General features: G+C 46.4%; 1 protein-coding gene across 1 annotated transcript; it reads left to right on the plus strand.

Moving 5' to 3' along the window:
* Positions 1 to 232: 232 nt before the first annotated feature.
* LOC136154599 (PAX-interacting protein 1-like) lies at positions 233 to 12,406 on the plus strand. Its single transcript, XM_065916812.1, is given in 16 exon segments — positions 233 to 289; positions 631 to 717; positions 1,478 to 1,619; positions 2,293 to 2,419; positions 2,945 to 3,089; positions 3,091 to 3,130; positions 4,305 to 4,348; positions 5,436 to 5,506; positions 6,847 to 6,949; positions 7,972 to 8,140; positions 8,230 to 8,234; positions 10,571 to 10,666; positions 11,588 to 11,722; positions 11,806 to 11,880; positions 11,946 to 12,046; positions 12,268 to 12,406. Coding segments are annotated over 16 exon segments (1,536 nt in total).
* Positions 12,407 to 14,454: the final 2,048 nt, after the last annotated feature.

Here is a 14,454-nt window from a genome sequence, read left to right on the forward strand (position 1 = left end):
AAAAATCAAAGGAACTTTTTGGCCAACCCAGAAAAGTTCTTGCCCTTTTGGTAACAGTGTTCCCCTCAGTGTCACACAACGGTGGATCCACTGCAGTTGGGATACAGGCTGGTATCAAAAAATTCAGAATATCAGAAACTGAATTTAACTTCATCTTGCTTCACTTTCTTTTTTCTTTTTAGAATAAAGTTTCTTAAAGGCAATGCTTTCTGGTCCCAAGGACCAGTTGGCGATGTCTGAAACCTTTCTCACTGTCCCAGGAGAGGAAGTGCCCTTCGCCACAGCTGGGGTGGGGGTCAGGGTGCAGCCGGCCCCCTGAGATGTGGGATGCCCCACAGCACAGAACAGCTGGTTTATCTAAAATGTCCACATTGCCTTGTCTTAGAAAGAGACCATCCCATTCTCCCTCCAGATGTTCAGATGAAACAGGGCTTAGAGTTCATTTTTGCTGTGTACTGCTGGGTGGGAAAGCCCGTAGATATAACATACTTTGTTCACACTATGGGAAATACACTGTGTACATATGTGGTGGATCTTGTGAATTGCTCTTCGATTGGAGATCACAAGTCCCTCTTCCCCAGGCTTGGGAGCTGACTGACAGTGGGTGTCGTGTATGTGCAGATCATCTAGGTGCATGGAGGAGCTGTGGACCCCACGTTCTTGAGCCACTGCACCCACCTGCTCTGCAGGAATCAGGTCAGTGGGCTGTTTGCACAGGTGAAGGCTCAGTTCTGCTGTGAGCAGGAGAGCTCTGAGCGATGCTGGGATGGTCATGCTTGGAAAGGACTTTCCCCCACCTCACTGATTTCCATCTATCTTTGGCATGTGGACACTTCTGTGGCTCCTTGCTTCTCTGTCTGTGAGGACAAGGAAAGAAAGGCAGGTTCCCTGTGAGGGGGAGGTAGACACCGTCTGCCCTGGCAGGGCCACCTGAGCATGGAGCAGTGGGAGCAGGGTCGCTCGGAGCTGCTGACTGGCAGCTCCCCTCAGTGCTGCTTGTGCTCATCCCCTCAGGTTTCATTTCTCCTCTTCTCTGATGGGTTTTTGTTCATATGCTGACTGCTGTTAGTGTGTATGTGGTACATGGCCTCTGACAAACGCCTGGTGAAGAGCACATAGGGGTCGTCCCATGGTTAATTCCAGAGGCAGTTACGTTTTCGTATCTCGCTGTGTTCTCACGGGCAATTCGAAATCTGATGATTGGAAGTGTCATCTCTTTCCATGACTAAAATCATTTCCTGGGCTGTCAGCTTTCCTCCCCATGGTCAGCTCTTGTTCCTGTGTTTCGGGTTGTGTTCTAGTTGATCTGTGATACTGCTGTAGTTTATTAGTTTAGTACATTGAGTCATAAGCTCCTGGAATTCCTCTATTTATAGGACTTCCAATAAAAGTGACCTTGTAGTTATACACCCTTACAGTTCTGTATGTCACCTGCAGTAAAGCCTCCAATGACTGGCCTGTACTGTTGTGTTCACAGGCCATAATGGAGAGGAAGAGGTGCATCATGGCACACTGGCTGAACATGATCCTGAAGAAAAAGAAGCTGGTGCCACCCCATCAGGCCCTGCATTTTACAAAGGCCTTCCCCCCGGGGGGCAAGCTGTGCTCCAAGCACATAAGGCTCCCCCTGTGCTCCTGAATGAAATAAGCATCTTGTTCCCTTCTCTGTTCCCCTGTAACAGTCACAGCTTAATGACATTTAATGGATTCTCCCAAGTCTTTGACACTGTTTAATAAATGCCTATTCCCTGGTGGTTCAGACAATAAATCGTCTGTCTGCAATGCAGGAGACCTGGGTTCGATTCCTGGGTTGGGAAGATCCACTGGTGAAGTAAATGGCAACCCACTCCAGTATTCTTTTCTGGAAGATCCCATGGACAGAGGAGCCTGGAGGGCTACAGTTCATGGGGTGGCAAAGAGTCAGACATGACTCTCAGACATCATCTCCTGTCGGTTCTCCCTATCAGAAGAGCCCAAAACCAGGATCAGTAAGAAGAACTGACCAATGTTCATAGGCTTAATAAAGTAACTTCGTTAACATGACCTGAGCCCTGCCGTGCTAACACAGGAAAGCGTTCCCCATTTGGTATGTTTTGTTTCCCTCCCCCCTTGTTGGCTCATGTGTAGCACTGTCACCAGTAACAGCATTCTCAGAGGTGCCCCTCAATGCCAGAGGAGGAATGGAAATACGTGGGTCTGGATCACAACTAACAGGGAGAAGAAAGAGTTGTATTAACTGGGTTAAACTGTCATTACCTCTTGATCTTACTGGACATTTTCTCCCCCAGATTCTCTCTGTGACTGGGTTTGTTGACAGCGACAGGGGCGACCTGAAGCTGTCAGGTCGCCAGGTGTACCTGGCAGGTGCCAAGTACACGGGCTACCTGTGCTGCAGCAACACCGTCCTCATCTGCAGGGAGTAAATGCGGCCACCTCCACATCTGTTTTTGGCCTGCTCGGCAGTGCTCTGGGTCCCTCATTCAGCCGGCATTCTGCCCTCGGCCCACACAGGGCATCTCAGGTCCCCTCTGTCAGCCAGGGTTTCATCTCAGCCCACACAGCGCAGCTCCGGGTCCCTCAGTTGACCAGGGTTCTGTCTCAGCCCGCATGGGCCTGCTCTGGGTCTCTCAGTCTGTTAGAGTTCCATGGTGGATGTCAGAGTCTGCTTAAAGAATGGCAGTGATAATGGTAGCAGAAGAATGAAATTAGATGATTAAGGAGGGTGCAGTCAAATTAGGTGACAGTGGTGAGGTGAAAGCACACTGGCCAATGACCTCGCGATCATGTGGACACCTTCTTACAGCCCGATCAGCCCTGTAGAACAGTCTCTGCCACCTCCATTGCGAGCAAGTGTGGGCTGGGTCGTGTTAACAAAAGTATAAATTTGAACTCCGGTATCTCTAATAAAGGTGTTTTCTCTTCCCCCCCACCCCCACCAAAAAAGACTGGCCTGTTTAAAGTACGAGAAAGCCAAAGAGCAGGAGATCCCGTGCCTGAATGCCCAGTGGCTGGGGGACATCCTGCTGGGGAACTTCGAGGCCCTGTGGCAGATGCAGTATGACTGCTACACCGCCTTCAGCATGCAGGACGCCCTTTACCCCAACCCGACACCTGGTCTTGGACCTTCTGGGTAAGCACGCTGGCTCCCCGTGGCCATGGGCTGGTGCTCCAGATGCTGCTCTTGGCTTTGGGGTTGCTTCGCTTTTTATCTCATCTCTTGTTTCCTCTCCATGCTCTCTCCCTCTATACTGGACCCACGAGTTTTATTGGCTTGTATTTTTGTTTGCTTTTTTTAATGGACTCTCAGAAGTGGAAGGAACACTCGAAAGCCTTTTGATCTTGTCTTTCAAGCCAGCTCTCGTTTAACTTGCTCTGTAAGACGTGGCATCCCCCACGCCCACCACTTTCTGCTGCACAGATCCCGAAGAAGGCCCACTGCCCTGACTGTACACCAGATGGTGCTTAACCCCATTTACCCACCTGAGCATCACTCCAGGAAGTGGTTACTCAAATGCTGCTTTAACATGCACTCCCTTGAAGAAGTCTGTCCAGTTCTGGTACTAACAGCCTCAGTCGCAAGAAAGCCCTTTCTGGTTTTCAGCCACAGCCTGCCTGCTTCCCTGGGACAGACCTGGGTGTAACGTCTGCTCTGAAGCCATGGTGCAGACGCCAGGCCCTTCCTCGGTTAACACATGTCCTCAAGGGCCCAGCCTGGCTGCCACCCCCATGTGCTGTGCTCATCACAGACGGTTCCTCGGACGCCAGACCACGGGGCTCCCAGAACTGTCCAGGGTTCAGCACACGCGGGCATGTGGTGCCTACATTGGGCCACAGGCTGCTGGTTTGCTCAGCTTTGTCTCATACAGAACACTCAGCCCCTGCCACGCTTCCCTGTAAACTTAGGAAAAGTCCTCATGGTTCCCTTACTGGAGGCCATCACCTGAGCTACTGCATGTTCAAGATGACCTGCACCTGGAGAGGTGTCTCATTTCTGTTATTACTGATACACTTCCATTATAATTGATTTTTTCTTGGAAGTTGGTTGATTTAAAATGTTGTGCTAGTTTCAGGTGTGCAAAAATGTGAATGTCATACTTGTACATACATCTACTTTTGTTAAAGATTTTTTTCCCGTGTAGCTATTAAAAAGTAATGAGTAGAGTTCCCTGTGCTATATAGCACATCCTTATTGTTAACCTGCTTTATATATAATAGTATGTATGTGTCCTGAGAAGGCTTTTATATTGATAAAGAGTCCTTAATTTACATAGTGCTTCTGAAAAGTAACCAGTTTCTCTCTTTAGATGCTTGGAGATTTCCGTTGAAAGTGTCAGCAGAGTTGCTGATGGTATGTCACATTAGTCACCTTACTATGGCTGTTACTGTGTTACAAAGAAGAAGGGATATGTTTGTATCTGTACCTAATTCTTTTAATAATTGACCATCATGACCAATGAGGGCTGAATCTTCTCGCCTGTCATAAGCTGTTCAGTGCACCCTGTGTCTTTATCCTCTTCATTGATGATATTGGGAGTTACACATTCACATGACACACATTAGTTGCATGACTTCTTCAGAGAGCTACATGACTGCTTACAGAGGTGCAGAGCAGAATACAGGGAGACCGTGTGTTTCCGTGGGGTTCAGGAGATGGGAACTGGGGCGCCAGAGTGTCAGCCCTGACCTCAGCACTTCACTGTGGCAGTGGACTTCCAGGCCACTGGCTGGAGTCTCTGATGGGATGCCTTCAGGGTGGGTTGTTTTGCACTGGAGTGCCAGGGTTTGGTTGGTAGGAAATGAGTAAGGACTGCCTTTCCCTTAGTGGGGAGGGTCATCTCCACCATCATCCCAGATGGAGAGGTGGTTGCTTCCAACAGTATAACATAAATGAGTGTGCTTGTGGAAGAAAGGCTGGGTTAGAGGAAAGGAATGGGTGAGGGGGCAGCAGCCACAGTGTGAGCCTGGCTGCGGGGGCCTCCAGCTGGTTTTAGGAGCATGGGTGCTGTGCCCGGGACACAGAGTAGCCATCAGAGTCCTGCCTTCCCCTCCAGTGTCCTGTGACCCAACCGTCCTGCACCTTCATAGGGGAATCTCCTTCTTTCTGGAGGGGTGTAATTGCAATCATTTTGTTTTCCAAATTCCATTGGGACACAAAATGTTTGAAGTAAAAAGTGTTTTGAAAAGTTCAAGGATGAGGATTAAATCTATCACAAGAGCTGAGGTAGGGGTGAATGCATCTTAAAGAACTACAGGATCTGGTGAATAGAGAGGGTGACCAGCACCAGGGCCTCCCGGGACAGTTCGCAGGTGCCCATGGTCTCTGCCAGTTGTGCCTTGGGGAGTGTTTCTTGTGTGTGGTGAGATGGGTAGAAAGCGCTCAGAAGCTGCTGTGTTCCTGGGGTGGTTGACTAAGGTAAATCATACTTTAATTACAGGGTGTAAGACTACCTCCCAAGCCAAAGCAGAATGCAGTAACTAATATCCAGCCTTCTTCCAAAAGTGCCAGGTAGGAAGAATCACCTTGTGTTTTTTTTTGTTTTTTTTTTTTAATGGTTGATGATCCTTTACAGTCTGTTCTAGGAAATGGTGACAGTTGGGGAAATTCCTAAGATTTTCACTTGGAAGGGCTTTCCAGGTGACACTAGTGGTAAGGAACCCGCCTGCTAATTCAAGTGACATGAGACAAGGGTTCAGTCCCTGGGTCAGAAAGATCCCCTGGAAGAAGGCATGGCTACTCACTCCAGTATTCTCGCCTGGAGAATCCCCATGGACAGAGGAGTCCGGCGGGCTACAGTCCATGGGGTCACAAAGAGTTGGGAACGACTGAGCCTCTAAACCACCACGACTTGGAAGGATACACTGCTTGCATTGTAGCTGTATCATGACATGTCTCGTTTCATCACTGGAGATAAGTGGGGATTAGCGGTGTCTTCTCCTTTCTTATTAAAAAAATAAAGTCCAATCTTCTGTTTTATCTTTTTTCTATCTTGCCAGAACCCCCATTGTGTGAAACAAGCTGCTGTGGTGGGACAGGGGCAGGGGGACTGGAACCCGGCTCCAGGCATCCTCAGTGTGTGCCCGGGAGCCCACGTCCAACCCCTGACCCAGGTCACGATGGGGGATGGAGCCCCCTCTGTGGGGCTGGGGCAGGGGTGTTGTCAGACTTGTTCTGGTCTCACCTGGTGGAGGTAAGCCGGTGGTTTAAATGGAACCAAGAGACCCTCTGAACTGCATTGAGTGAGGATCTTTGCCTCTTCTCTACTCCTCAGTCCCCTCCTTCCAGTCCCCACAGCCACCCAATCTGGGGATTGTTGGATTCTTTAGCAAAAGCAATTATGTGATTATATACGTCATTAAAACACTACAGATTTTGTTAACTTAATACACTGTCTCAAATATAAGCTAAAAATAGGGTTTGAAAAAATTTAAGCAAAGAAGTTTAATATAAAATATGTACTTGAGTCAACCAGCTTTATTCTGTGTCAGAGCTTCTGGGGTGAGATGGGTCCTGTGGGATATGGTGGGGGACTGGGGGCCACAGAGGGCCCTTGAAGCCCTCCCTTCCACCCGCACAGACCCCCAAGGACAGTGCAGACTGGGGGGTCGGGGATGGTGCCTGATCAGCCCTTCCCCTGGGGGTTCCAGGTGAGAGTCCTTTGGGGTGACTTTGTGTAAATGGTGGGAAAGAAAGAGCAGGTGAATCGCTGTACTTTCCCTTTAAGAACAGAAAAGCACACACAGGTAAATCTCTCAGAGCTTCTTAACACTTTTAAAATTAAACTCTCATGTTTGGTAAAGAACATATTAGGGAAGTAATAGCCGTTCTCTTTTATGTGTGTTTCATAGAATCAAAGATATTCTGCCTCCCACCAAGAGGATACCACCAGAACTGACCCCTTTTGTGCTTTTCATTGGATTTGAGTCTGTTCAAGTTCAAGAGTACATAAAGGTGAAATTTCCTTCTGTTTCTCATAAGGATTTTTAGGAATGTTCCTTTCTGTTTATATTTGCTTTAGGTGAGCAGTTTTATTAAGTTAACATGTAGTCAGGAATACCGTGTTGTAATGGTGTTCATCATGTGTATTCATAAACTCTGTCATCATTACATCATTTCCTTCCCGCCTTATACTTGCTGCTACTTCCTCCTTTGACACTTGCTTTCTTAGGATGACTCAGGTGAGGAGACCAAGAGCAGTCTTGTAATCACACATTAGCAAAGCTGTGCAAATACCATTTTCTTAAGGACATTAGCTTATGAGAGTAGCTGTGCCCCATCAAGTTTCCTAAATGAACCCATCAACTTCTCAAGATTTGTTCTCTCTTGTGGAGCGGGCCCAGGGGTCACAGGTGTATTTGTATTTATTTACATAAATGCACTTCTGGAAGTAACATTAGGAGGGACTGTGGGCTTGTGTCTGGGGATGGGATGGTTAAAGTATAGTTGACCTGTGTCACAGGGATTCAAATATTTCCCTTTATTTTTTAAGGAAAAGAAATAATTATAAATACAACTATAAAATTCTTTTTTTAACTTATAAAACTGGGTATAAAGAGATCATCTTTTACATGTCTATGTCTTAGGTCGATTTTTATGTCATCATTTCTTAGAGACTGTGTCTCAACGTGCCTTATCAATACCCACTTCGGCGTAGACAGCCTGGGAGGTTCACTCCTTATGTAGCGAGCTGCCTTGTTCTCAGAGCTTTCTACTTCTTCAAAGGGGTGTCCTCCTGGTGTCCAGTGGAGGTCCTGCTTTAATCTTGACTTATGTGGCACGGATTAGGGAAATGTACATTGTCACTTCCAGTTTCCACTTTGCTTGCACGGTGGCGTAGGTCTGGCTACACTGCTTTCACCATTTTGTGCTGTCGAGAGTCCCATTCACGGTCTAGACAAGTCCTGGGCTGAGGGCAGGCGGGTGGCTCTGCAGACCAGATGGTCTCACCTCTGCTCTCTGTTCTTGGCCCTCAGATGCTCCACATCCTTGGTGGGGAGGCTGCCGAGTCTGCACAGAAGTGCACCCACCTCATCGCCAGCAAGGTGAAGTGGACCGTCAAGTTCCTGATGGCCGTTTCCATGGTGAAGCACATCGTCACCCCAGAGTGGCTGGAGGAGTGCTTCAAGTGCCAGAAGTTCATCGGTAAATGGCTGAGTCACACCCTGTGCACTGGATGCCCAGTTAGGAGCATTTTTGCCTTGAAATTTGTCCCCATTCTCATCCCAGCAAAGATCAAGTTCATTTTTTAACTCTGTGAATTTAAATGGATAAATAACAAATTATTTCATGTCCCAGTGAGTCATTTCATATTTTTGCATTTTACTGTGAAATAGGAAGGTTGTGGTAATTGGGGAAGTACTGGGGAAGAGCTCTGTAGCTTTGCCTTCTTCTCCTGATGATACGTCCTGTATGTCATGCTGGCTGTCCAACGGGGTTCCAGGTGTGGCACAGTGAATGCAGCAGGGCCAGGGAGCCCAGGAGTGTTCTGGGAATATGGGGCAAGTGGCCTGGGGGGACAGCGTGGGTCACCAACCCCCAGGACAGGCACGGGCATCTGTGGTGGGACCTTCATTCCGTTGCTCTGTGCCCCCCTCCCACACGCCTCTTGCCGGGGGCTGCATAGGTGGTCCTTGGGTGGTGTCCACGGTGGTCCCTTCTCCACTCTGCCTGCTCTCACCTGGTGCTGCTCTCGAGTCATCTGTGGGAAGCACTCTGAAGTCTGTAGTTGCTGTTGCTCCTCAACCGACTCTCATTTATCCCCTATTTCCTCACGTCTCTTTTCTTTCTCGACCATGGGGCTGTCACTCTTCCCATGTCGCCCCGCTGTGACCAGTGACTGCTGGTCTCCTCTCCATTCTTCCCATCAGTCGTGACCACCTGGTAGTTTTTGGCAAAACAAGAGCGTCCTAGACTTGTCTTAGGCTTTTCTGCCCTGGTACTGGCACCATCATGTCCCAGGGACTCCCCACTCCACCCCCAGTTCCAATCTCAGGACAGACCTGGGGAGCTGATGGCGCTGAGGCCAATGGGATCTGCCTATGCCAAGCTGACTCACACAGTGCTTCTCGTGTCTATCTGTCCGGTTCCAGTCCCACACCAGAGGGCTCATGCTCATCTCTCGCTTCCTGTGTCCATACTCCAGCAGTGAGATGCCTGCTCCCAATGTCCTAAATACATTAGCTTCCTGGACGAGTCCCATATAGTCAGCCCCCATCGTCCATCCCTGCGCCCCCACCCCTGCAGCACACCGCCCCCGCCTGGGCTCTGACAGCTTTAAGACTAGACACTTCCTATCATGGGGGAGGGGTATTTTGACATTTTGTATTTATATCTATATAGTTTGGGACACTAATTATGCAGGCTATTTCTTTCTGGAATACACATGCCCTTTACACTGCTGTGGAAAGTTTGACTCTTGCCACAACTCCGACCAAGTTAATATAACTCGTCTTCTTCTCTTAGAAACCCAGGGTTGTTGTAGCTACTGTGTTCATTTCAGTGTCATCTCTCACCTTAAACACGGACTGTTTCCTGTCCTCCCTCACGGCTCTTCAGCAGGCACAGCAACCTTCATCATGCTATAGAAACTAGCATTTCAAATACATCACTTCATTCAACTATATCACTTCATGCATGAAAGTACTTCTTTGTTCATTTTTTAACTTCATTTTTTAGACATTATTGTCTTCTTTCACCTAGTGTGGTGCTTTCTTTTTCTGCTGGTGGCTGATGGACTTGCATTTTTAGCAGTCACATCAGTGTCTCCTGAGTGACGTGATGGAGGCAGCAACTATGTTGTCTAAGCTGAGAATGGTTTTCTCATTTTTAGCGTGTTGTTTTAAAAAGAGAAGGGCAAGTGACAGACCCACCATGTGGCCCGTCAGCCCTACAGCGTGTCATCTGACTCAGCCTGACCCTGGACTGTTAGTTTGGTTACAATGATGAAATGATAAGCTTTTCTGAATGAGATGTATTTGTAAGAAGAATAAAATATTTTGTGATCTTTACTTTTTGACAAATTAGGTATTGTTTACATATTCTTAGATCGTCAAAATCTGGTAAAATCATTCTTTATAAATTGATGTACATACTCGTGTATAAAAGGAACTTGTTTTTGGTACATCTGTAAAATGTGGCTAATCGACTCTCAGTTGGCGTCCAGTGGCTCTGAAGTCACTGGTCCCTGTGATCACAAGCTGGCCGTGAACCTGGTTCCCGGCCTGTCCCTCCCCATGGGCACTCTTCACCTGGGTTTGGGTTGGGGTGCTGTGGCCCCCCAACAGTGTGAAGTTACAGCTGAGAGGCAGGTGGGGAGCTGCCCAGGGATGAGAGGAGGGTTCACGGCTTTCAGGACATTTGTTTCTGAAAGCTGAGAAACACTGATCTATGAGGAAGAGTGTCTTTGGCCTGGCTGTTTTCAGGAGGAAGGTAAATGAAATATAATCGGGGAGACTTACTCATTCACAGGTGGATGCCAGCACCTGGCTCACTGGGGCACCTGGAGCCAGTCACACACGGTGCACCCCAGTGTCAGGCACTTTCTGAGGCTGTGCAGTCTTCCTTTTCAGACAGCAGAACTATCTTTTCCAAGATGTGGAGGCCGAAGTGCTTTTCTCCTTTAGTTTGGAGGAGTCCTTGAGGAGGGCACATGTTTCTCTGCTCTTCAAGGTACACCTGGACTGGAGCTCAGATCAGCTGCTCAAGCTGGGCAACTGTGATGGGCCAGGCAGCTTGCACCCAGAGAGCCAGGCTCTCCCCACTCCCCCTGCACAATCAGGCCTCCTCTAGGGTCTGTTCGGGTTGAAGAAAATCGATATGGAAAGAGATGCATTATAAATAACCTGGGTTCAGAGAGTATGTTATGAATAATTTATAAGATTTTTTTTTTTTTGCTTTAACAACTTACATTAATACTATTCCCATAAAATGTATATTCAGCTGGAAAATGGAGAACATTCTTGAGAAAATATTAACTGAATATGTGTCTAATAATTCTAGAGTACAGTGTTTAAATGTTTCTAAGATAGAACAGTTTGGAAAATGTTTGTATTGAACAGTGGCTTAGTAGATTAATAGAGATAATCAGTTTTTTGGGTTTTTTTTTTAACTTTTAAGGAGCCAACTTAGGAATCAAAAGAGATTTGCAGTACTGAGTTAAGAGTACATTACCTAAAATAGTCTGTTTTGCTAAATGTTTTAGGAGTTTAAACAAAATGGTACTTCTGGTACATTTAAGAGTAAGGAAATTAGAAAAGTTTAATCATCAAAATCATTTCGTACTCCATTTGAGCTTTAGGAATTGTGAAAAATGTTCTTATTCTTACTCTTATCACAGAATACTTCATGTCTTACAGGAATTAAAGTTCTAGTCACTTTTTAATAATTATAAGTCACACCTAGCATATGAGAGTGTTATTTCTGAAATTTCATGTCTGTGTTTGCCAGGCCCACTTCGGGTTGGGGACCAGGGCAATCTAGTACCATGTAGCTCCATGAAATTGGGCATTTTGTCAAATTTCTTGGGTAGGATGAGAAATTACACACACTGAAAATTCAGCTTGAAACCAGTACACATATTTTCATTTTTAGGTGAAATACTTTTACATCACTCCTGGGATCTGTCCATGTCTGTCAACCATGAAAGCGATTATGGAATGTGCAGGAGGCAAAGTGTTGTCTAAACAGCCATCTTCCCAGAAATTCATGGAATATAAGCAGGGTAATGTGCACAGTAGTGACAAATTGTTGAATGCATCAATGTCATATATGAGGCTCAATAACCAAGAAGCTGCTTTTCTTTTCCTTAGAGTATGTCAGAAATGATTTCAATATCCTATGAAAATAACCTTCACTTGTGTCAAAAATATTTTGCCAGAGGATTAGTTATGTTCATTGCTCTGCTGCATGTTGGTGTGCCTGGGTGCGGGCAGGTGTGTCTGTTTGACAGGTTTTGTCTTTGTTCCTTGCAGATGTTCACAAGGCAGAGTTTGTTCTCACTGGAGTGCTCACTCAGACACTGGATTATGAGTCATATCCTTTGGGAAGGCGGTGGGTGGGCCCCTCTCATCCTTAGTGTCAGAGCTGCATGCGCTCCGTGACCCCACAGGTTAGGGCACTACTGCCAGGGTTAGTGATAGAACCGCTGAGAGGTCCATTGAATTTCGTAGACTGTTCTTCTAGAGTAGATGCTCTTACATCTTTCCAGGCTCTTTCCCGCCCTCCGTGTTGAGATCTGAATGCCTGTTCTGCACTGCCTTTCCGTGTGGAAGGAAGACTTGGTATAAAGCTTACCTGAGCCATCTGTGGGGGACCTCTCGGGGCTCTCCTCACGTCTGCAACCTGAGAGCAGCCACGTCGTCCTGCCACAGGCAGTGGCCTGGGCTGCAGGGCCTGGCGCATGCCCGGTAGGAGAAGGGAGTGACTGGTTTTCTGTGGCGTGGCTTTGGGCACCTGGGGCTCTTTTTCTTAGTGTGGGGCCCTTGTTGGGTGTCGGCACTGGTCCACAGTGCTGTGGGAAGCTGTTTTCCTCAACACACCTACATATAAATTTAACTGACGCACCTGCGCTGGTGCCAGGAGCCGCGCGGACCTGGCCTCGGCCCTGTTCCCTTAGACTCCCTTGTTTTAGAGCTGCTTTCTTTGGGACAAGCGTTTTTAAGCAGGAAGACAAATACATTAAATATGTTGCATCTTATTAGGGTGTGTAATTTTATTCTGAGGAAACAAATTGTATTTTATATTATATGACATTTAAGAGCCCACATTAAATTTTATGGTTCATTTGCCAGGTTTTTAAATGTTTTCACAACACTGTTACTGGAACTTTAGCTGCAAATAAAATGATGCAAATAAAGACCTTGCTATCTCTAAATTATGGATGTTAAATATTTGAAAAGTTTTGTAAATTTATTTTTATTTCTTATACTCTTATCTTTTATATTGAAATCTTGCCCACATTCTAAATAAATGTACTTTTGAACTTTAGTTAGAATTGAATGATCCTTTATTGTGACACATTTTTTTGGTATGGTTTATAGGGTTTGCATTATTCTTGAACACATTTTAAGTAATTGCAAGGCAAAATATTTTCTAGAAGAATTTTCTCCTGTGGAAGTGATTTCTGGAAGGTAGCCACTTTCTATCAAGGTGAGACATAAACTCCTGAGCAGAGCTATGTTCAGAACATTAGCAGTTATTACAGCACAGGCACCAACTGGCCACAGTCATTAATACCACAGAAACACACATCTCTCCTGCTTCTGTTCCAGATACGGTTCTAATACACTTCCTGTCGGGTTGTAGGTACAAAAATGTAAGTGGAGACCATCGTCTTAGCAGTGACTACTGACATACGAGTGTGTTTAATATACTACAGTTATTAGTGTACTCAAGACCAGTGGTGTCACAGAGATTCAGCCCTGCCCCGACATTACCACCCATCAGTGTGCCCCTCAGAAACTGAATTTGCCTCCACAGCAGTTGCTGAGGTGTTTTCCTAGAAGGAGCTGTAACTGGCTCCAGTCTGTTCTCCAGTTGTACAATCTGTACAGTTTAATTCCTGAACAGAGTTTAGGTGGAACACGTGCATTAAACACGTCAGGACTTCCCCGTCACAGGAGTTGTTAGCATTGCCATAAGGGTCGGGTGTCACTTAGTTATGTGGGATGTCCTCCTGTCTTTGACGTGGAGCCACGTGGAGTTAGTCCTGCAAATCACCACTCAGTGTCACAGTTGTGAAATGAGGCTCCACACCTGCGACCTCACCTGTGCCCTAGGCCCTGACCTGTGTCGACTTTCCCGTGACATGTCTCTTACCATGTGGTCCTTGTTAAGTCTCTCAGCATGTGTGGATGACAAGATGATGGTCTCCTGCACACATTAATCTATCATGCTCTTTAAAACACACCCAGTTGGCACTTATTTGCATCTTTAACAGACTGTCTCTCAATGTATGGCCTTTTTAGTTCCTACTTTTGTACCTAATCAAGCAAACTTGCCTATAAAACTGACTGTCTTCTCATGAACCACAGGTGGAATGAATGTTGACGTCAGAGAATTTAGAATCTGTAAGGTCCTGGAAGTACAGAGGACTTTCATGAGTTGGCACAAAATGTTGATTGCACAGTATTCAGAGTATGGGCCTGCTTCTTATACCCTTGAAGAAAATCGAACATGATAACGGCATAAAAGTCTCTGGGTAGAGTCAATGCATCTGTTCAGTCTTCAACCTTTCAGTGAATGTTTTTCCAAAAGCTGCCAAGAAATACATAAAAACGCCAGGAACTCTCTACAGTCAACTGGTCTGCATGGTTGCTGAGCACTGACTTGAAGGCTCAAAGGAAATTACATATGAAGATTTAGTTAAATGATAAAGTAAATCAACTTGTTAGGTTGATCAGGTTATAAAATTATTTCTCATAAGAAAGGAAGTCTCAGTCCTGTTGTTTGGTCTGACT

Source organism: Muntiacus reevesi, chromosome X (assembly GCF_963930625.1).
Source record: "Muntiacus reevesi chromosome X, mMunRee1.1, whole genome shotgun sequence".
NCBI lineage: Eukaryota > Metazoa > Chordata > Mammalia > Artiodactyla > Cervidae > Muntiacus > Muntiacus reevesi.